Source organism: Macaca thibetana, chromosome 7 (assembly GCF_024542745.1).
Source record: "Macaca thibetana thibetana isolate TM-01 chromosome 7, ASM2454274v1, whole genome shotgun sequence".
In the NCBI taxonomy this organism is placed as follows: domain Eukaryota; kingdom Metazoa; phylum Chordata; class Mammalia; order Primates; family Cercopithecidae; genus Macaca; species Macaca thibetana.
This window is the reverse complement of record NC_065584.1, coordinates 163,971,774-163,992,448: the sequence shown is the minus strand read 5'-3', so window position 1 is coordinate 163,992,448 and position 20,675 is coordinate 163,971,774. Positions and strand designations below refer to the sequence as shown.

The following is a 20,675-nucleotide window of genomic DNA, read 5'->3' as shown; positions in this document are numbered from 1 at the left end:
ACTCAAAACCTTGCTCCCCTAACTCAAAACCAGGCTGAAGGCGTGAAGGCTGAGCCCTTTGAAAACCACTCGGCCCTAGAGATTGCGGAGCAGCTGACCCTGCTAGACCACCTCGTCTTCAAGAAGATTCCTTATGAGTAAGTGTTGCAGGCAGCACCTGCCTCCCCCCGCTTCCTCAGGCACTGTCTTGGACAGCACCCCAGAAGCATATACAGTGAACTTCCAGAGCTGTGCGGACCCTCCACAGCTTAAAACAATAGTGCCTGGGTCCGCAGAATGACGGAGAAGCCTGTTTCTGTTCCTGCCCACCAAGTTCTCTCCTTACCTGTCAGCTGCACATACACACTTTTCTGGAGTCATCTCTAACTCAGAGCTCCTAGAAAGACAGTATCTAGAAAAAAGCATGTGTTCATGTGTGTGTGCACACGTACCTGTGAGAAACTGTGCACACAGGTATGAGCGTGGGTGCGTGTGTGGGTCCAGTGACCTCCAGGAGCTGATTTAGGGGACAGATGTGGACTTTGAAGAAGCCTCAAGGCCTGCTGTTACCTGCTCTGGCCTCAGTCATCCCTGGTGTTCATTGCAGTTATTCTACTTTTATAATTTCGTATCCTTCTTCCTTCCTCTGACGCTATGCCAAAATGGCATTTGTAAACATTATTTTTAATGAGTACACAGCATTCTCTAACAGTGTGTTACTAAGCCGCAAGGGTGTTTTCAGTCTCCACTTTTATATTTATCGCTGCAGCAAGCATCCTTGTAACAAATATGTTTCAGTTCCTAACAATGGTCCCAGAATGGTTTCCCAACATTGAGCTTGCCGGATTTGAATGATTGAGGGGCTTTTGGCCTCAGCTCCACCTGGCACTCTCGCAGCCCTCCCCAGCGTGGGTGCTGCCTCGTGTAAATAGAGAGCGTCGGCACTTTGGAAACCTGTCACATCTCCTGGACATAGAAGCAGCTGATATTCCTGATATGTCCCTGTAGGAGGAGAAGCGGGATATGTTTTCAAACACAGATCACGTCCCCTGGCCCCTTCTGCCCACAGGGCTCTGCCAAGGTCCCCTCTCCCTGTCACTTTATGATGTCAGGAGCCTGTGGCTTGGCTTGCAGGCATTTTAAGCCTTTTATCTGCCCCCTTTTAGGGCCTTCTATTCCCTCATCCTACAGACCAGCTGCTGCAATGACTAAAATGTGAATTCTCCCTGTCAGAAAACAAGATTCATAACAAATTATTTCCACTGTACCTCACAGTAAGGTGTGTGCTCCCCACACTTTATTTCAGCCTCCCAGTAACCCTGTGAGGAAACGATCGTCTTTATTCCCATTTTACAGATGAGGAAACTGAAGCCCTGCTCTATAAAGGGTTTGTCTGAGGCCACACAGCTGCGACAAGGCAGAGCTGGACTTCAGCCCAGGGTTCCTTCCTTCCAGGGTTCTGCAGAAAGTCATTCCCCCAAAATGACAGCCTCAAAAAGCCAAAAGATAAAAATAAAATAAAAAGCATGGAGCAATGGAATCAGCAAGGCACACCTCACCTCCTCCACCTGGGTCTCCCCTTACTTCCCACAGGGAGTTCTTCGGACAAGGATGGATGAAACTGGAAAAGAATGAAAGGACCCCTTATATCATGAAAACCACCAAGCACTTCAATGATGTGAGTATGGATGTATGGATGGGACCGCTTCTCTCGCTGAGGTTTTTCTTTGGCAAGATGCTCAAGAGGCTGGGTAGAGAATGGGCTATACACCTGGCTGGAACCAGACTGCTGGGTCCTCTCCAGCCCTGCCACCCCTTGCCATGTGGCCTTGGGCTGGTTGCCTCACCTCGGTCTCGGTCTCTTTTCCTATTAAGTGGGGCTGACCATAGAATGGTCGTAGGATGATTAACTGGGCAGTCATCTAAAGACATTCAGCCCAGCATTGGCTCGCCACGAGCCCTCACCCGGGACTTGTGATTCCTAAGAGGGGTCACTCCTCGGAGCAGGGTGTTTGGGGAGTCTGCGGCAAAGAGAACAGAAAGGAATGAAGGATTAGAAGGAAAGCAATGAAGACCTTGCTATGCTTCCTATTTTTTAACCTCATCAAATGGCAGACAGCTTCCCTCTAATTCATACATTATCCAGAACCCTCAGAATCTCCTAATGTTTTGGCTGTTTCGGCTACCCTGAAGGTGAATGTTTAATTCTCTTTAATGTTAGGAGGCCACGTGCTGAGCGAGACTAAGGCTCCTGAATGTCCCCAGCTAGGATCAAGATGATCCAATATCCAGCTCCTCCAGCCCCCTCCTCTAGACCTCCCAGCCCCAGCTTTCGTGGGGAAGAACTGTTGAGATGGGACCAAGCACTGGGCCTGCAAACTGGCCTGGCATAAGCAACTCAAAGCGTCTGGACTGACTGATTAGCACACTAAGTTCAGATGGGTGCATCACACATCCCCAGCTCCCAGAATCCCTTCTCAGAGAAACATGGGAGCAGCAGAGAACTGGGGGCCAGACAGGTCCCAGAGCCTTCTGAGGCTCAATTCATGTCCACAGGGAGCATTTGCAATGTTCTTTAATAAGAATATCCACTGCCCCCTAACCGGGTGCCTACCTGGTGCCTAGCACTGAGCATTTTGTGCATAGTAATCTCATTGAAAGCTCACATCAACTAAAAGATGGGGGCTGTCCTCACATTTTTAGATACAAAGAAACCAAGGCTCTGGAGGGGCAAATGCTGAGGTCTCCTAACCGGTGTGTGGTGGCTCGTGACTTTCATTGCTGCACAGTGCAAATCGGCTGTGTGAGAAAAAAAAAAGAAAGAAAAAAATCCCTCCCAGCAACTTCCCCACATTTGCGCAAGTTCCAGCCCCTGAACCACAGAGATGGGTCACTCCCAGCCTCGAAACAGCCCTGAGAACAGTTGCACTCAGCATCCTCATTCTTCTGAGTTTAATCATCAACACAAGGAAAGAGCCTTTGAGGGCCGGTGGTGGGAGCACATGATTCCACTTGCCCTGGCCACCTTGGCCAGGGCCACATCCCACCAGCCCCAGCCCCCAGCACACCATATCCTGGGAGGATCCTCAGCAGCCTGGAAGAAACAAGAAAGACCCAGGGATTGCAGCTCAGGGGAGGAGCCCTCTGGGGCCTCCTAGGCCCGGGCACCCAGTGGCTCCTGCAGTAAGCACAGCAGCAGAAAGGAGACTTGTGTGCCTCTCAGGAGAGAAAGAGGGACAGAGACCAAGCCTCAGGAAACATCCTGACAGAGGCCTGATCTGACCACACCTTACAGCACCAGGCAACAAATCACCGTCCCCTCCCTTCCCCTGTCCCACTGTGTGCCCAGGAGTCAAGCAAGTGAAAGATGAGAATATGAAGTGAGCATTCATTGAGCGTTCAGCGCATGCTAGACGCTGTGCTTCAAAAGCATCATCTCATTTAATCCTGCCATTCCCACTTTGTGGATGAAGAAACTGAGGCTCGAGGAGGGGAAATTTCATCCCCAACATTACACAGCAGAGTACAATTTTGAACACACACGGTCTACCTGAGAAGCTGCCCTTGTAACGACCTGGCATTTGGCCATCTCTGTTCAAATCCACCATTTGGTTCTGATACACAGGACATGTGCTGGCACAATAGCGATTTACCTCGTCTCTCCCTGGCACAGTTCTGTTTGCTGTTTTCTGGTCCTTTTGCCTTTAATGTCTTTGTCCTCTTAGCTGGTACTGGCCAGGATCTTCAGGACCATGGCCAAGCTGGGGTACTGGGGTAAGACAAGCAAGGTCCCCAGAGAGCAAAATCTAAGGAGCTACTTACCCTTCTGCACTTGTACCCCATACCTCGCCTGCCTCACCCTAGTTCCGTCTCTCTCCAGGACAGCGTGGAATGGACTTGGTGATCATGTGTCTCCTTCTTGGGTTTTTTGTGGGGTTTTTTGGGGGGTTTTTTTGTTTGTTTGTTTTTGGGTTTTTTTGACAGAGTCTCACTCTGCTGCCCAGGCTGGAGTGCAGTGGTATAATCTCGGCTCACTGCAACCTCCACCTCCCAGGTTCAAGCGATTATCATGCCTCAGCCTCCCGAGTAGCTGGGATTACAGGTGCACGCCACTGCACCCAGGTAATCTTTGTATTCTTAGTAGAGACAGGGTTTCACCATGTTGCACAGGCTGGTCTTGAACTGACCTCAGGTGATCCATCCACCTCGGCCTCCCAAAGTGCTGGGATTACAGGTGTGAGCCACTGCACTTGGCCACCTTCTTGGTTTTAAAGGAGATGCTTCTAATATTTCCCTATGTGGAATGATGTTTGTTTCTTTACCAGGTTTTTTTTTAAAATTAGCTTTTGTTCCTTGGGTGCTAATGGATTTAACCATGAACAAATACAGAATTTTATCAAATATTTCTTTCTGCATCCGTGGAGATGGTCATATGGTTTTCCTCCCTTAATCTGTTGATATAGTAAATGACAATTATACTTTTTTTCTAATATTCAATCATCCTTGCATTCCAGGGATAAACCCAATGTGGTCATGGTATATTAAACAAAAGGGTGTGTAGCTTTCCTTTCTTTTGTTATCCATTTCTGGTCTCAGTATCAAGGTAATACTGGCTTCATAGAATGAACTGGCAGATACTCCTTTTATCCTTCTTCTCTGGAAGATTTGACTGATCTATTTATTTCAAAAATTAGTATCACTTTTATATAAAACTGTTTTTAAGTTCCATGTTCTCTCGATGGAAAAAAATTTAACTACAACTTCAATTTAATTAAGAAATATAATACATGTACTACTGTGCGTTATTATCCTTCCTGATAATAAGTAGTAGTTCTTAAGTAGTAGTTCCATTCTTAAGTAGTTTTACAATTCATTCTTCTTGATGAGCATCCTTTAGAAATTATTTTTGAGGTTTCTTAGCAATAAAGCCCTATAATATTTAATTCATCTGTAAATGTCCTTTTATTGCCTTTTTTTAAAGTAGTAGTCTTTTTTTTAATTTTTTATTTTAAAATAATTAAACAGTCACAAAGGCCGGGTGCAGTGGCTCACACCTGTAATCCCAACACTTTGGGAGGCCGAGGCGGGCAGATCACTTGAGGTCAGGAGTTCGAAACCAGACTGGCCAACATAGTAAAACCCCATCTCTACTAAAAATACAAAAATTAGTCAGGCATGGTGGTGTGTGCCTGTAATCCCAGCTACTTGGGAGGTTGTGGTAGGAGAGTCGCTTGAACCCAGGAAGGGGAGGTTGAAGTGAGCCGAGATGACACCACTGCACTCAACCTGGGCAACAGAACAAGACTCTGTCTCAAAAAACAAAACAAAACAAAAAAAGTCTTAGGAAGTGACAAAAGAATGTACCAGAAAGCCCACTGCTTCCTGCTGTTCCAGCTTCTTGCAATTCTAATTCCCTGATGTTCTAGCCCCAGCTTCCCACCCCCGACCCCAGCTGCTCCAGGTCCAACCTGCCCTTGATTGGTTCATGTGCATGTCATGTTTGGAGATGGAGTCCTAGAAGATATCTTCTACTGTGTATGTGAGACCAGCAGTGCTTCAAAGTGTGTCCTGTCCAAGCTCTAGTTGTGTGATGGGGGATTCCCTCAGAATTTGGCCCCTTTTAACTATTTGTTCTTCCAGATGAACTTTAGAATTACTTCGTCTATAATTACTTTTCTAGAGAAAGCTCTCGTTGGTATTTGGTTTTTTGTTTGTTTTCAGGGTTTTTGTTTTGTTTTTTGTTTTTTGTTTTTCTTTTTGAGATGGAGTCTCGCTCTGTCACCCAGGCTGGAGTGCAGCGGCGCGATCTCAGCTCACTAAAACATCCACCTCCTGGGTTCGAGTAATTCTCCTGCCCCAGCTTTTTGAGTAGCTGGGATTATAGACATGCACCATCACACCCATCTAATTTTTGTGTGTGTGTGTGTGTGTGTGTGTTTTGTAGAGACAGGGTCTCACCATGTTTGTCAGGCTGGTCTCGATCTCCTAACCTCAAATGATTCGCCCGCCTCGGCCTCCCAAAGTGCTGGGATTACAGGTGTGAGCCACTGCACCAGGCCTGAGTGTTTTATTGGATTACATTAAACACATGTATCAGCTTTCAGAAAAATGACATATTTACATTCCCATTTGGGAATTTGATCTCTTTCTCTGTTATTCAAGCCTTTTATATCCTTTGGTGACCTGTTTTTTCCATCCTACATAGTTCTCATTAAGTTCCTAGGTATTTACAAATTCCCATTGTTATTTGGAAGGTTGTATTTTTGTTGTATTTTCTAATTGATTATTGCTAATGTATATATAAACTTTTCATTTTTCTTTTTTTTTTTTTTTTTTTTTTTGAGACGGAGTCTCGCTGTGTCCCCCAGGCTGGAATACAGTGGCGCGATCTCGGCTCACTGCAAGCTTCGCCTCCCGGGTTCACGCCATTCTCCTGCCTCAGCCTCCTGAGTAGCTGGGACTACAGGCGCCCACTACTGCGCCCAGCTAATTTTTTGCATTTTTAGTAGAGACGGGGTTTCACCGTGGTCTCGATCTCCTGACCTTGTGATCCGCCCGCCTCGGCCTCCCAAAGTGCTGGGATTACAGGCGTGAGCCACCGCGCCCGGCCAACTTTTCATTTTTCTATATTGAACCTTTAGCCAGCAACCCTAGCAAGCTCTGTTCATTGTTCTCACAGTTGTCCAATTCCTTCTTGTATTTTCAAACAGGCAATTATATCTGCAAATAGTGATTATTTATCATCTTTGCAATACTTACTCCTCTTTTTCCCTGTCTTATTGCATTGGCTTAAAGATCAGTAACTTGATTGCTTCAGAAATCATCCGCAATGAGGACATCAATGCCAGGGTGAGCGCCATCGAGAAGTGGGTGGCCGTGGCTGACATCTGCCGCTGCCTCCACAACTACAATGCTGTGCTGGAGATCACCTCATCCATGAACCGCAGTGCAATCTTCCGGCTCAAAAAGACATGGCTCAAAGTCTCTAAGCAGGTGCGGGCAGGAGGCTGGCACCACTGCCTCCCTGGGGCTGGATTGGGGATGGGGCAGGAAGACCAATGGGCTGGCCACTGGGCATCTACAAGTGGGCAAAGGACTGGGCTGAGGTCTAACACTCCCAGGTAAAACAGAGAATCACTTCCCATATATCACCTGGGACCAGATAGCAGGCCCACAGATGTGGCAGTGAGACTGTGGGACTGTAATTCCCACTTGAGTAATTAAAACCTCAAAGTGGAAAGAATATGTTGGTGATTATTGGTCCCAACACTTTTCTTCTGGAGTTGGGGCGAGAGTGGTGGCTTTATGGGGATCTGCAGGGCAGCTGAGACTGTGGTCAGGTGAGCCTTCCATCAGAGGACCCTTCCGTCAGATGATCCTGCAAGCCCTTCCCAGGATTCTGATTTCACCGGCCCTTCTGGCCACAGAGAATTAGCTGCTCCCTGGAGCCTGTCAGCTAGTTGATCACCTTAAATGTGGGCTCGATCCCTCTTCACTCAGAACATGAATCTGAAAAGTCATAAACATAAAACATGAACATAAAACCATAAGATAGATTCTTCCTCAGGAATAAAGTTGCAGGCATTAGGGTCAGGAGGGACCAGTGCTCCTTATAGAAGAGCACAATGAGGCACTTGGACCACTTCCTTAGTGCACTTGGTGGATGCCCCCACCCCAGCCTGCATGTGTGCAGGAGGCCGGACAAGCACCCCCAGTAGACAGGGCAAGCCCCCAAGCACGATCCCTTGGCAGCAGTGTCTGTCATCCTACCGCTGGGTGGGCTGTGTGGGATCCAATGGCTCCAAGGGCCCTGTCTCATCTGGGCCACTCTGGACTTGCATACTGTGTCACCCTCATTGTTCTCTTTATCACCTGCTCACTACCCTCCTCATGTCAATGGCAGGTCTTGATTCCACCCACCAAGCAGGCGGCATGTCCATAATCCTCCCTACTTAGCAGCCAAACTCAGGAAAGTCCTGGGACATCTCTGCTACCCTTCCCCCACCTTCTGGTCACTCCAGCCCCTGATGACAGCAGGACTACAGAACATGCAGGGACACCCCATTACAATCCAGTGGGATTGGGCCTTTTGCTTCTTGGCACACAGAGATGCCAGGCTTGGGGTCAAGGACCGTAAAAGATGCTACTCTTGTTTGCGGGCTCCAGGAAAGAGCAGAGCTCAGGAGCACAGGAGCTCAGAGCTGCAGGCACATCCAGCCAAACATGGTACATACTGTCATGAAATCCTAGAGGCAGGTGTTGAGCAAGGCTCTGCACAACCTCCAAGTCACCCAACCTCATTTGGCTTGTCAAGGTTCAGGCAGGGCCCTTGCCACAATCTGGGGGCCCATTCCAGGTAAATCTCTCTCTCCTTCTCCCCTGTACTATGGGAATGACATCATCTTTTCCAGAGGCCCTGGAGACCAGGCTTCAGTTTCCCACCCCACTTAGGCTTCCTGGAACCCACACTCCTTGCATTTCTTGGTCTCGATCTCCAGCATCACCTTCCTCATGGATTTGGGAGGGAATGAGCTTGGCCATCCTGAAATCTTCTGTTCTCTGCAGAGAGTGCAAATCAAGGACACTCGGTGGTCAGGGCATGTGATTCAGCCTGTGTTCTAGGATGTCTTTCTGGACTTACGGTCAGCTGGCCTGGTTCAAAAATCAAAAGTGCCTTTGGCACCGCATGAGGTCCCCACCCTCTATGGCAGTCTGGACCCAGCTGTCTTCTGCAGCCCTCAGCTGTGTAAGAGTTGTGTGTCTGCACAGCACCTGGCCCCAGGAGCTTCTGGGAGTTCCTGGTCATGGCCTGCTCAGCATCTGCCAGGGGCAGTTCATTATCTCTCTACAGGCATCCCATGGACATTGGAGACCCTCTGAAATGGCCACGTTTCTTAGATGGCCTGAACTGTAACCTCAGCAGCCAGTTCTTATTGCTCGCTTAAATGTGCTCACCACAGCAGAAAAGCATTATGTCCAAGTCTGGTTCAGCCCCTGGCAAGAGTCAGGCAGCTGGGTTTCATTTGGGACTTTTCATTTCCCCTTTCTTCTTTTAACCCCTCTCCCCATCCTCTTTGAAAAAACAAACAAACAAACAAACAAAACAAACCTCAAGACAGGATCTGATGATGATGCTCTTCCATAGGACAGTACAATGACTAACATGGATTTGTGTGTCGCCTCTCCTGGAGACAAAAGCCTCGCCTTGGCTAACAATAGATTTTGGCCTCTCTGGGAGGGAATATTCTTGGCCAGCCAGAAGTCCTCCGCTTGGTGAACAGGAAGTGATGGAATTTTGGAGACCACAAAATCATCTTTCTTCCTGACATTGACTCCAAGGCTCCTTGCTTGGTCCCTGCTCTCAATCACATATTCCAAGGGCCCCTCATGTCTGCCTGCTGGTGTCCACACTCTAACAGAGACACCCAAGATCCCAGAGGCTTGGTATCCCATGGAGCATCAAAGGATAGAAGCTCCTGGCCCAGCTAGAAGATAGATACTTGAACCGCTTCAACTTGGAACATACTTTTTAAGCAGCAGCTGAGAAAATTCTGTGGCTTCCCAGGCCATAGACCTCCTTCCTGGAGAGAGCATGACAACCCAAAGAGGAGCAGCCATACACAGCAAGCATGGGGATGTGGAGGAAGTTAAAAATGTGACGAGTTCAGAGCCACAAATTGGTCCCGGAATATCTTCTGCACATTTTCACGGCCTCAGAGCACGGTGACACTTCATCTAGAGCTACATGGCTCTACCGGGACCTCCTGATCAAGCTTCTGTGTCTCCCACAATTCTAGAATATCTGAGCTAGTATTGCCCTAGGGAATACCTGGATTTACCCTCCCATTTTCCATATGGGGACCCTGAGGGCCAGACAGGCAAGAGGAGTGGTGATTTGCCAGTCGGCATGCCAAGGGTAGGTGACAGAGGCTGGGGAGGCCCTAGGTTTCCTGACTCAGCCCCCGCCTCTGACCTCAAGCCATATCAGGTCATTCCTCTGCAGGTGGATGGAGAGGAAGAGGAAGGAGGGTGCAGCTCTGGAAAGGGGCAAGTGCAGGAGGGAAGCTGAGATCTAGAACAGAGGTGGGCCAGGGCATCCAGCCTTCGCCAGTCATTGGAGAGCAGACATCTCAAGTGAAAGCAGAATCATCTGCCTTGACTCTGTGTGCTGTGTGCTATTCCGTTGCGTGTCAGATCCGGAACACAGTTGTGCTCTGAACAGGATTAGTCCACACCAGGTGGCTAGGCTTTTTCTGCTCGTTGATAAGGCACGGAACTGAATGGTACGTTCAGCCCTTCTTTCCCCTTGAAGAGCACACACAGATCTCCTCCTGTCAGAATGGAGACTTAGATTGTCCTTTTCAGTAGACAAGTTTCTCAGCAGAAATCTGACCCCAAGATTGGGCGTGTGCTTGGCCTCCAGGGCCTGTCTCCCCTTCAGGCTGACTAGGGCTCTGGTGGCACGACGTACCGCTGTGCTCCGGTGGTTTCTCAGCCACATTCTGAATCTTGAGGAACAGAGCTGCAAAGGAAGTCTCTAACCTATCTCACCATTTTATCAATGAGGGAGCTGAGGACCCCTGAGGGAAAGGACCTTCCCTCAGGCTCCACAGCGCACAAAGCCAGGCTTGACCCAGGGCGCTCCGTGGGTCAGACAGACTCCAGCCACTGAAACTCGGCTGATGTGTGTGCTGGGCCTGGCGGGGTCGCTTGGCAAAGCCCTTTGCTCTGGGGCTTCCTCTCTCCAGCCAGGCCTTTTCTTTTCTGATGATCAGTTCGTCTCCCATCTTTTTTCTTGATCCTTACATTTGGGTGGTGTTTCTGATGTGAAAAAGGGAACATGTGAGATGAGGGTCACATCCTTTGGGTGTAGTTCATGAGAAAGATCAGGAAAATCAAAAATCTGCCATTTCCTGCTCTCAGCGTAGGCTCCTGGGAGTCACCCAGCAAGTCCTAAACTGCCCAGGTGTCGGGCTCCTGCAACATTTCCCAGGGCCAAATCCACACTCAGGTCCCTCACATCCACTTCCTTGCTTCTGAGAGATGTGTGAGCACAGGCACACTCAACAAGGACCCATGCCCAACTCCTGAGGAGTTCAGGAGCAAGGTGCCCAAACACGGGAGGCCCCCAGATCCCAAGGGAATGCAATTCTGGAACCCTGGCGGGCAGCATGCTGGAGTGTGGGCCTGAGGTCCCGGGCCTTGGTGTGTGCTGTGTGTTAGTAAATGCTTCTGATTCCTTCTAGACTAAAGCTTTGATTGATAAGCTCCAAAAGCTTGTGTCATCTGAGGGCAGATTTAAGAATCTCAGAGAAGCTCTGAAAAAGTAAGTGTCTGTCGTTTTGTCACTGTTATTTGTAAAATCATAGACCCGCATTGCAGAGGCATTCATGTGCCACCCCCAGCCAGAGCAGGAGGTCTGTCTGTCTGTCTGTTCATCTGTCTACCCACAAGACCCCTACATTTCCTGGACCCCAATGGTGGAGTCCTCCATGGTCTGCCAGAGAAACTCCAGAGTTTGCTGGCATTTCCTGGGAGAAGCACAGGAATCATGCTGGGATCCCTGAAAGCCTAGTAGCTGTGATGATAATAATAGTGGTGCCAGATGTCTCGATTCTAAAATGTACGTTTTCTTTTTACATTTTAATAATTCTGACATCAGGAGATGTCTTAAAGTCAGTGTTGTTTATTTAACATGATTGTGTTTCCTTTTTCACTTGAGAATTCATCATCAAAATATGCTTTCATTTTATAGACAGTGGCATCTTGGAATCAAAAAAATACTGTTTTACAATAATCATACTTAAAGTTTGTAAAGGACTTGCCTAGACATTGTGTGTTTAACGCCATCAACATTGCCCATAAGGCGGGGTCCTCAGCCTCAGCACCCTTGCTATTTTGACTACAATGATCCTCTGTTGAGGGGGACTGTCTTGTGCACTGTGGAATCTTTAGCAGCATCTCTGGCCTCTACCTGTGAGATGCTAATGGCACCTCCTTCAGTTGTGACGACCAAAACTGTCTCCAGACATTACCAAATGTCCACTAGGGGGCAAAATCCTCCCCCCTTGAGAACCACCAGGATAAGGCTGCCTCCCACATCCTGTTATTGCAGACAAAGAAACTGAAGAGCTAGTGACTGGTCCAAGGCCATGTGGCCATGGCCTAGCACCAGGACTGGCCCAGGCTGGCCTCCAGAGCTTGGCAAGGTTTGCCCTGGGCTCCAGACAAGCTCTCCCAGGGAAGCACTGATTCAGCCCATCTGCACACACTGTGGCTGCACACTCACACGAAATGGGGGGTTTGCTTCTGTCACTCTCATTAGGTGCTTACTCAGGCTTCAGCACTAGTCTCAACCCTCCTTTCATTGAGTGAGTGTCCGTTCCTCTCCTTGCCTGACTGGCTACTTGCCACACTTTGGAGAGACCCGGCGAGACCCCTGGGGTCCCGGTTCCCTGTATAGCTTAGGAAGCCTCTCCTCCCTTCCTGGTGTTCCCATGATCATGGCTGATGCAGGGACCACCAGAGTTTACTACCCCCAGACCCTGAGGATGGGGCCAGCCAAAACCTCCAGCCCTTCACAGTGGCTTTGACGGACTGCTCACCCCCTCTGCCAGCCTCGTCTGCCTCCTCGTTTTCTTCCTGCCATACTTGGTCTGTCCTTCGCCAGCTCTGTGTGCCATCGCCTTGACCATCTCCACTTTATTTGTGTTCTCAGACAGATGTTGCACCCATCTGTGCTGTCCGGCCGTCTCTCTTCTGCCTGGGCTCCCCAGAGCCCCTGTGGACTGTGCTTGTGGGGAGCTGCCCCTCCGTGCATTCACCAACTTGTCCGTCCGCCCCCGGGGCACCACTCCATCCACCTCCTCACATGGCTGGCTTCCTGATCTGCTGCCGCCACCACCGCTGCCTCCACTGCCTCTGGGGCCCCCCTTTCTGTCTGAGTCCCCATCCTGACCGTCTTCCCTCTTTCAGGTGGCCTGCGGGCCCGTGTAAGTGTCTCTCCCACATTCTCCTAGTCCCTGCAGCACAGGGCAGAGGTGGCCTGCGGGCCTCTGGGAGCTAAGAGCTTTATGCAAACCAGGTTCTGGACTTACAGAGACATAGGCAAAGCACACAGAGGAGGGAGGGACTGGGGAAACCTGGGGAAAATGCTTCCCGCACCCCCTCTCCTGAGGCTCTAAGGTTTTCACAAAGAGCGATGTTGCATGAATACTGAGCGTCTGTTTCACTAGGCGGGGGACGGGGGCAAGAGTAGCAAGGTGGTAGTCCATGGGCATAGCCAATGACCTTCCCAGACAAGCAGCCATGCTATGGGCCTCACCATGTTGGTCTGCAGCCCGTTCATATGTCCCAGGCATCTTTTTCAGCTTTTCGTTAAAATATCCAATATCAGGCTAGGCACAGTGGCTCACGCCTGTAATCCCAGCACTTCAGGAGGCCGAGGCGGGCAGATCACTTAAGGTCAGGAGCTAGAAACCAACCTGGCCAACATGGCAAAACGCTGTCTCTACTAAAAATACAAAAATTAGCCAGGCGTGGTGGTGCATGCCTATAATCCCAGCTACTTGGGAGGCTGAGGCAGAGAATCGCTTGAGCCCGGGAGGCATAAGTTGCAGTGAGCCGAGATCGCGCCACTGCACTCCAGCCTGGGTGACACAGCAAGACTCTGTCTCAAAAAGAAAGAAAAAGGAAAAAAGAAAAAATATCCAATTTCTACCAGCATCCAGGCTGGAAAATGGCCTTATTGCCTTTCCCAGCCAAGACTTCACCACCAAACCCTAAATCAACACCCCGCCAGCCATTCTCTTAAATGTCCCTTGCCCCACCTACAACAGCCCTAACTGTGTGTGCCCCTTCAGTCCCTGCCGGGTGCCCTGAGAGTGGCCTCATCTCCCCTTTTCATTCCCCAAGCCTACATCCTGGCGAAGTCCCATGACTGTTCCCTCCTCCCAACCTCCCAGCAATCAGAACCTTTCCACAGCTCCAGGCAACAAGAATTTGGTTGAGAACTGAATTTAGCGGTAAAATGTGGTCACCAGCTCTTTTGGGGCCGATTCCAGTTTTGACTACCCTGTCTAATCTCAACCGAGCACACGCTTTCATATCTGCACATTTTGTGTTTAATTTGAATAGGAAGTCCTTGATTTAGAGGAACATGTGGGACACACTGTTACTGTAGGCTGCTGCAGTGAAAGCTTTTCCCCTTTGTTCCCCTGAATTAAGGATGGGAACAGCCATGGAGGAGTGTGTCAGCTAGCTGACTGCCAGGCCATCCCCTATACCGTTTAATCAGGGTGAGAATCAATTTATCTATATGGATATGATGAGCCCAAAGGCTGAGCTCTAGAATTTCAGGGGTTCCAGCAAAGCCAAATATCTATCTCTATCTTTATTTTCTGCCTGTGACCACAGAGCAGAGTAGCAACCCAGTGGTAAAATGGGACTTTCCACCCCCACCCCATCGCAGTGTTTTTTTCAAAGACCACCTACCTAATCACCCTGTACCTTGTGCCAGAACCTTGGACCCTGGCCCCAGGGGATTCAGCCCACACGACCCAGCCTCAAGGGCCCTCACGCCCTCCCTGAATGCCCATCCCAGGCCTCAAGATAGAAGAGAAGAGATCCCCAACTACAGTCGGCAGAAACTTGTAAGAGAGAGTGGCCCATCCCACAGCCAGGGCAGTACAGGGAAGAGAAAAGTCGGAGAGAAGGAGGAAGGAGAGATGGACTCAGTGCTTGTCACGGGTCGGTTTCCTGGAGTTTGGTATAGAGCGTGGGCAGCTGCCTCATGCCAGCAGTAGCTTGTCCCCCATAATTTCCCTTATTCCATTTAACATCATCAGGAGCATCTTGGTGGAAAGAAACATCCAGTTTGGGGGCTCCAAACAACCACAGGCAAGGTCAGGTGTCACCATGCATGGGAGTGCCACAAGGCCTTGCCCAGAAACCAGAAACAGCTTTCAGGCTAGGGGTGGGACACTTTCCTCTCTGCTCCCTAAAATGCTAGCTGCAGACCTGTGGGGGCTCTGCCAGAAGAGGAAGCCACCCCTGTATCAGCTCTGCTCAATAGGCAAGAGCTGGCCCTCACCCGAGAGAGGCCAAAAGGCCCATATGGAAGGTTCAGGACTGGCCTGTTGTTGGGTATCTTGCCTACAGGAAGCCCCAACATGCTTCCCTGTTCATTCAGAGGCTCGGTGTGGCTCAGTCCCCATGCCATGTCTCCCTGCGGGGCCCTCCAGCAGTCCTCTGTCCCACTCTGGCAACTCCATACATTTGCCCACATGGCTGTGAATTTCGGATGGGGGTGTGTGTGTGTGTGTGTGTGTGATGCAGTGTGCTCTCATCCCCTTTCATGGCCCCTCACTACAGAGCAAGCCTGTCCAACCTGTGGCCCAAGGGCCGCATGTGGCCCAGGGTGGTTTTAAATGCAGCCCAACACAAATTGGTAAACTTCCTTAAAACATTAAGATATTTTTTTGTGATTTTTTTTTCAGCTCATTAGCTATCGTTAGTGTGTTAGTGTATTTTATATGTGGCCCAAGACAATTCTTCCAATGTGGCCCAGGGAAGCGAAAAGATTGGACATCCCTGCCATAGAGGTAGTAAATAGGGACAGAGGTTAGTACTGGGGCTGGGCATGCTACTTGCAAGTGATTCGATTGCAAATCCACCACCTTCCCACAACTGGACCATGACTCCCCATAAGTACCAGGGGAAGTCGACCCTCAGTGATCAGAGGACCTCGGATCCTTTTCACTGGTCTGGGTGTTCAGAAACCCCCAAAAGCCTTGAGAAACACTGAGTCCTTTGATCATTTGCAGTCAGCTCGCAGTCACCAGGCCTCCCGTTCTCCCTTCTATCCTTAGAGCACTCCATGGCTACCTGGCTACTGTCACACGTGCAGGTGGCAGGGTGAAGGGGGACAGCACCTCTCAGAACCCACTAGTCTACACTGCCACAGCTTACAACCCCAGAGTTACTTCTCAGATCTTTGGATTATTTCTCCATCAGACTCATAATCCTGGGCTTCAGACTTGGAGAATGATGGAAAGGAAATGAAGAGCTGGCTGGGCACAGTGGCTCACATCTGTAATCTGAGCACTTTGGGAGGCTGAGGCGGGCAGATCACTTGAGCTCAGGAGTTCCAGACCAGCCTGGCAACATGGCAAAACCCTGTCCCTACCAAAAATACAAAAATTAGCTGGGTATGGTGGTGCGTACATGTAGTCCAGCTACTTAGGAGGCTGAGGCAGGAGTACCATTGGAGCCCAAGAAGTCAAGGCAGCAGTGAGCTGTGATTGTGCCACTGCACTCCGGTCTAGGTAACAGTGAGACCCTGACAAAAAAAAAAAAAAAAGAAAGGAAATTAAGACCTGAGCATGTAATAATCATGGACTAGAAGGAATGGAAGGATGCAGAGCAGCCCCTCCAGTGGCTGGATGATCCTTACTCTTTTTTAATCACAAACCACAGTAAATATATATATTTGAAATTACAAGTCTGTATACAAATGCATATATGCATTACAGGAGAAAAAATTCCACAAAACAATATATACCTTTATTCCATTTGATGAAGTCAGATATTTTCTTTTTCACTTGTTATTTTTATTTGTTTTCAGTTAAATAGAGATGGGGTCTCACTATGTTGCTTAGGCTGGTCTTGAACTCTTGGATGCAAGTGATCCTCCTACCTCAACCTCTCAAATCCCACTCCCTGGGATTACAGGAGTGAGCCACCACACCCGGCCCTTTTTCACTTTTTAAAAATTCTAGTCTACACCCTCTAAATTGATTTCAACACCCATGACAGGGTCAGCCCTACATTTGGAAAAACACTTTTGCCTGCTGTGTCCCCAACGCCAGGCATCCGCCTCCTTCACGACTTCGCCATACTGTGCCAACTGTACTTGTGTTTACCTAACAGCCTCTTTACATTAATTCACTTTTTCCCAAACATATATAAGCAGGAAATTTTTATATCATGACAAATGGAAAACCAGCATACTTGCTGTAAATACAAGAATGCCATTAAAAAATATATGGTAAAAACAAAATAATGTTATTGAATTCTGGCCAAATACTGATGCTTGCCAACACTCTGATTCTGACACCTGTCGCTATTTGTTTAAAAAGATAAAATGTGAAAGGAGAATGGCAAGTGTCAAAAGTGTCAAAGTCACACTATCACCAAATGAGGCACTCTCCCTGAGCAGAAGGGGGAAAAGTAAAAATCCAATGTTTCTTACCACGTGAATTCATGTTATTTAATATTGTGCCTGTAAGTCACCTAAAATCAGCTGTCAGACCACCTAAAATTGTCTTAGCTGGCATCATTGCTTTATACATGAGGAGCCTGAGGACCAGAGAGGGAAAGGCCTGGCACGGGGTCACACAGTAGGCAGGTGAGGGACAAGGCCCAGGTTTCTACTCTTGCTCTATCATCCTCCCGGCCTCCCCTTCCTCCAGGTTAGCAGGGTTGCCAGGCGGCCATAAGGAGACAAAGGTGAGATGGGCTGGGAATGAGGGTCACTGCACTGTGCTCGATGATGCCACCGCATCTGTGTGCTGAGCTGAGAGGAGGTGGCAGAGCACTGGGGAGGAGGCCCCAGAAGGAGCTAAAGGGAGCCCTGCCGGCACATAACAGCTGCCAGGCTCCATCACAGCCTCCATCAACCCTTACCCAGCATCCAGCCAGGGGCACCAGAACATGCTGGGAAGGAGCAGTAACAGGAGCCCCTGCTTTGGACCAAAAATCAGAGAGGCATGGCCCATCACTCCAGGGTGCCCCGCTCCCAAAGATGCAGTCCCCCAAGAGTCACCAACTATGGAAACTATCACCCAACCTCCTGCCCCGAAGCTACGATCACTTTCAGGAAAGTGATCTCAGAGAGCAAGGGTTCCCTGCCCTGGCACCCAAGCCCAGTGCTTAGGTGGGCGGGAGATGCCAGTGGAGACAGAGGTCTCAGGGAGCAGAGACAAGGGAGTCAGATAGGGTACTGGCAGGAGTGGGGTGGCTGGGGCTGCAGAGCCCTCCGGGAGGTGATTCAGGGGGCAGATCTGGATGGGAGAGGCTCAAGGAGAGAGAGGAAAGGTGAGTTTAGAGGGGCTGGTGACAGAGCCCAAGGACTGACTGGGACAGAAGGCAGACAGGTAGGGGAGGACCTTCTGGCTCGGGAAGGAAAGAGACAATTTGAGATGCCCCAGTGGGTATAAGAGGCCCCAGTCAGCACCATGTCGCCCTCACCACCCCAGAGGACTGGCCCTGAGACCCAGCTGACAGTCCTAGGCTTGTAGAATAGTCAGTCCTAGAGTATAGTGTGATTCTTGGTGACTGCAAGTCCCTTTGCCTCTAGCAAAGCAAAAGGTGCATGCGGGATGTTCTGTTCTTGGTAGACGTTACCTTTTTTTAAATGAAAAACTTTTGTTAATTCCGTTTGCTTCCAAGTTGTGACCCACCCTGTGTCCCTTACCTGGGGATGTACCTCACCGACCTGGCCTTCATCGAGGAGGGGACGCCCAATTACACGGAAGACGGCCTGGTCAACTTCTCCAAGATGAGGATGGTGCGTTCCCCCCAGCCAGGCAGGGGAAGGGGGGTGTCGAAGCCCAGATGACTCAACCTGGGGCCCACCCACACTCTGCCCTCCAAGGCTCAACCCGCTGCATAGGGTGCCACCATTTGGGAGCCTGGGTCCAGCTTCCCAATGAGAGCCATCACTATCATTGATGAGCAGTTAGAATCTGGCAGGCCCTGAACCATGCTTTCACAGGCATTTCCTCCTCTAGTCCTGACAGTCTGAGAGGTAGCTGCTCTTATTCTGCACCATTCAGATGAGCAGACTGAGCCTGGGTGAAGTCAAGTGAGCAGCCCAAGGTCACCCCACAAGTAAAAGGCAGAGCTAGGTCTGGAGCCCAGGTCCAGGTGACTCCAGAGCCCCACACTGTTATTCACACCCATCTGTATTGTTCATATTGACGCTTGATGTGGACAAAGTAAAACCACTTACACAGCACCTCCTAAAAGAATAAGTTTCCAATTTTCCCAGAAAAATCAAGAACCTGGGATAAGGGATGAGGAGACTTCTCCCATCAGAAACAGGATTCTAACCGTCCCCTTCTGCCCTCTCACTTCAACTGGAAAGCCTCTACTTGCACCAGTTTTATATAATGGGCCTCTACATTCGATTTTGGTTGGATGGAAAGGGTTTCTTCAGACACCATCCTGAAGAGCGAAAGCCCCTTTTCATCATGTCTTGTGCACAGCAGGCACTAAGGAAGTGGCAGATGCCTTTAACTTTTGCTGGAGTCGTAGGGTTTTGTTTTAGTGATGTTAGGTAGCTTATGCCACTAATTAAAGGAGATTTTTTTCTTCTCTCAGTCACATAGTGTAATTCACCTACAGAATCTCGACAAGTCTTGGAAGCAGATTTCTGATTTAAGAAAAAAGAAAAAAACATGAGGCTGGGTGTGGTCACTCACACCTATAATCCCAGCACTTTGGGAGCTGAGGCAGGTGGATCACTTGAGGTCAGGAGTTCGAGACCAGCCTGGCCAATATGGTGAAACCCCATCTCTACTAAAAATACAAAAATTAGCTGGGTGTGGTGGCATGCACCTGTAGTCCCAGCTACTCAGGAGGGTGAGGCAGGAGGATCGCTTGAACCCAGGAGACAGAGGTTGCACTGAGGCGAGATCACGCCACTGCACTCCAGCCTGGGTGACAGAGCAAGACTCCATCTCAAAAAATAAAACTAAAAACAAACACACATGATGCCTCTGTGGGACCTTCCAGGAGGCAACACGTATGGAATGAAGAGGCTGACTTCAGATTTCGCTGTTGGTGCCCCTTCAGTTCTGCAACGTGGGGGGTAGAACTAGGAGAGCAAACTGTGTTCTGAAACTCTCCTTCCTTCCCACAGATATCCCATATTATCCGAGAGATTCGCCAGTTTCAACAAACTGCCTACAAAATAGAGCACCAAGCAAAGGTAAGCTGGTGCCTTTTCCTGGTCACTTGCATGCTTTCACAGTGGCTCTGTCTAGGCCACCTTCCACCCTATCCCCTCCATACCCATCCACTTTCCCTTCCAGAATTCTCCTGGGCCCAGCTCAAACACTATCCCTGTAAGGAAGCCTTCCCAAGTCCCTATTTCTTCAAATTGGGCCTGTGTTCATCTTGTGACTCTTGTCTGGTTTTACCTACCATAGGATGGTTTGTTTTCATGTCTAATCTCCCCCAGGGCAAGAGAGGCAGAGTTGATAACATCTGTTTCTGAAAGGTACTATGCTCACAAGTTACAAAATCCGCAGATACAAGGAGTGCACAGTGAAATGTTCCCCAGCCACCTAGTTCCCCTTCCAAAGGCAACATTTCCACCCATTTCTTGTGTCTAGGTCCACAGGCAGTCCATAAACACAAGCAGACTTTGCATACTATTCTCCAGCATACTATATACTGCTCAGTATCATTCTTTTTTCTCCTTCATAATATATCTTGGAGATCATTCTCTATTAAAACAGAAGCATCCTCATTCTTGCTTACAGCTGCAGAGGAATTTATTTATTTAGCCAATCCTCTGTATTGATGGTCATTTAGGTTGTTTTGATATTTTGCTGCTACAGACAAGGCACAAAGAAATACTTTGTACATCCAGAAACAGGCAGGGAGGGCCATAGGGTATGGATCCCAGG

General features: G+C 49.2%; 1 protein-coding gene across 2 annotated transcripts in view; it reads left to right on the top strand.

The window, feature by feature from the left end:
- Positions 1 to 20,675, top strand: part of RASGRF1 (Ras protein specific guanine nucleotide releasing factor 1) — a 129,911-nt gene that overhangs the window by 97,964 nt on the left and 11,272 nt on the right. For both annotated transcript variants that reach the window (XM_050799949.1, XM_050799948.1), the window contains exons 21-26: positions 34 to 137; positions 1,573 to 1,657; positions 6,775 to 6,972; positions 11,226 to 11,305; positions 18,430 to 18,547; positions 19,904 to 19,972. In XM_050799949.1, the coding sequence (XP_050655906.1) occupies positions 34 to 137; positions 1,573 to 1,657; positions 6,775 to 6,972; positions 11,226 to 11,305; positions 18,430 to 18,547; positions 19,904 to 19,972 (654 nt within the window). The remainder of the gene's footprint in view (positions 1 to 33; positions 138 to 1,572; positions 1,658 to 6,774; positions 6,973 to 11,225; positions 11,306 to 18,429; positions 18,548 to 19,903; positions 19,973 to 20,675) is intronic.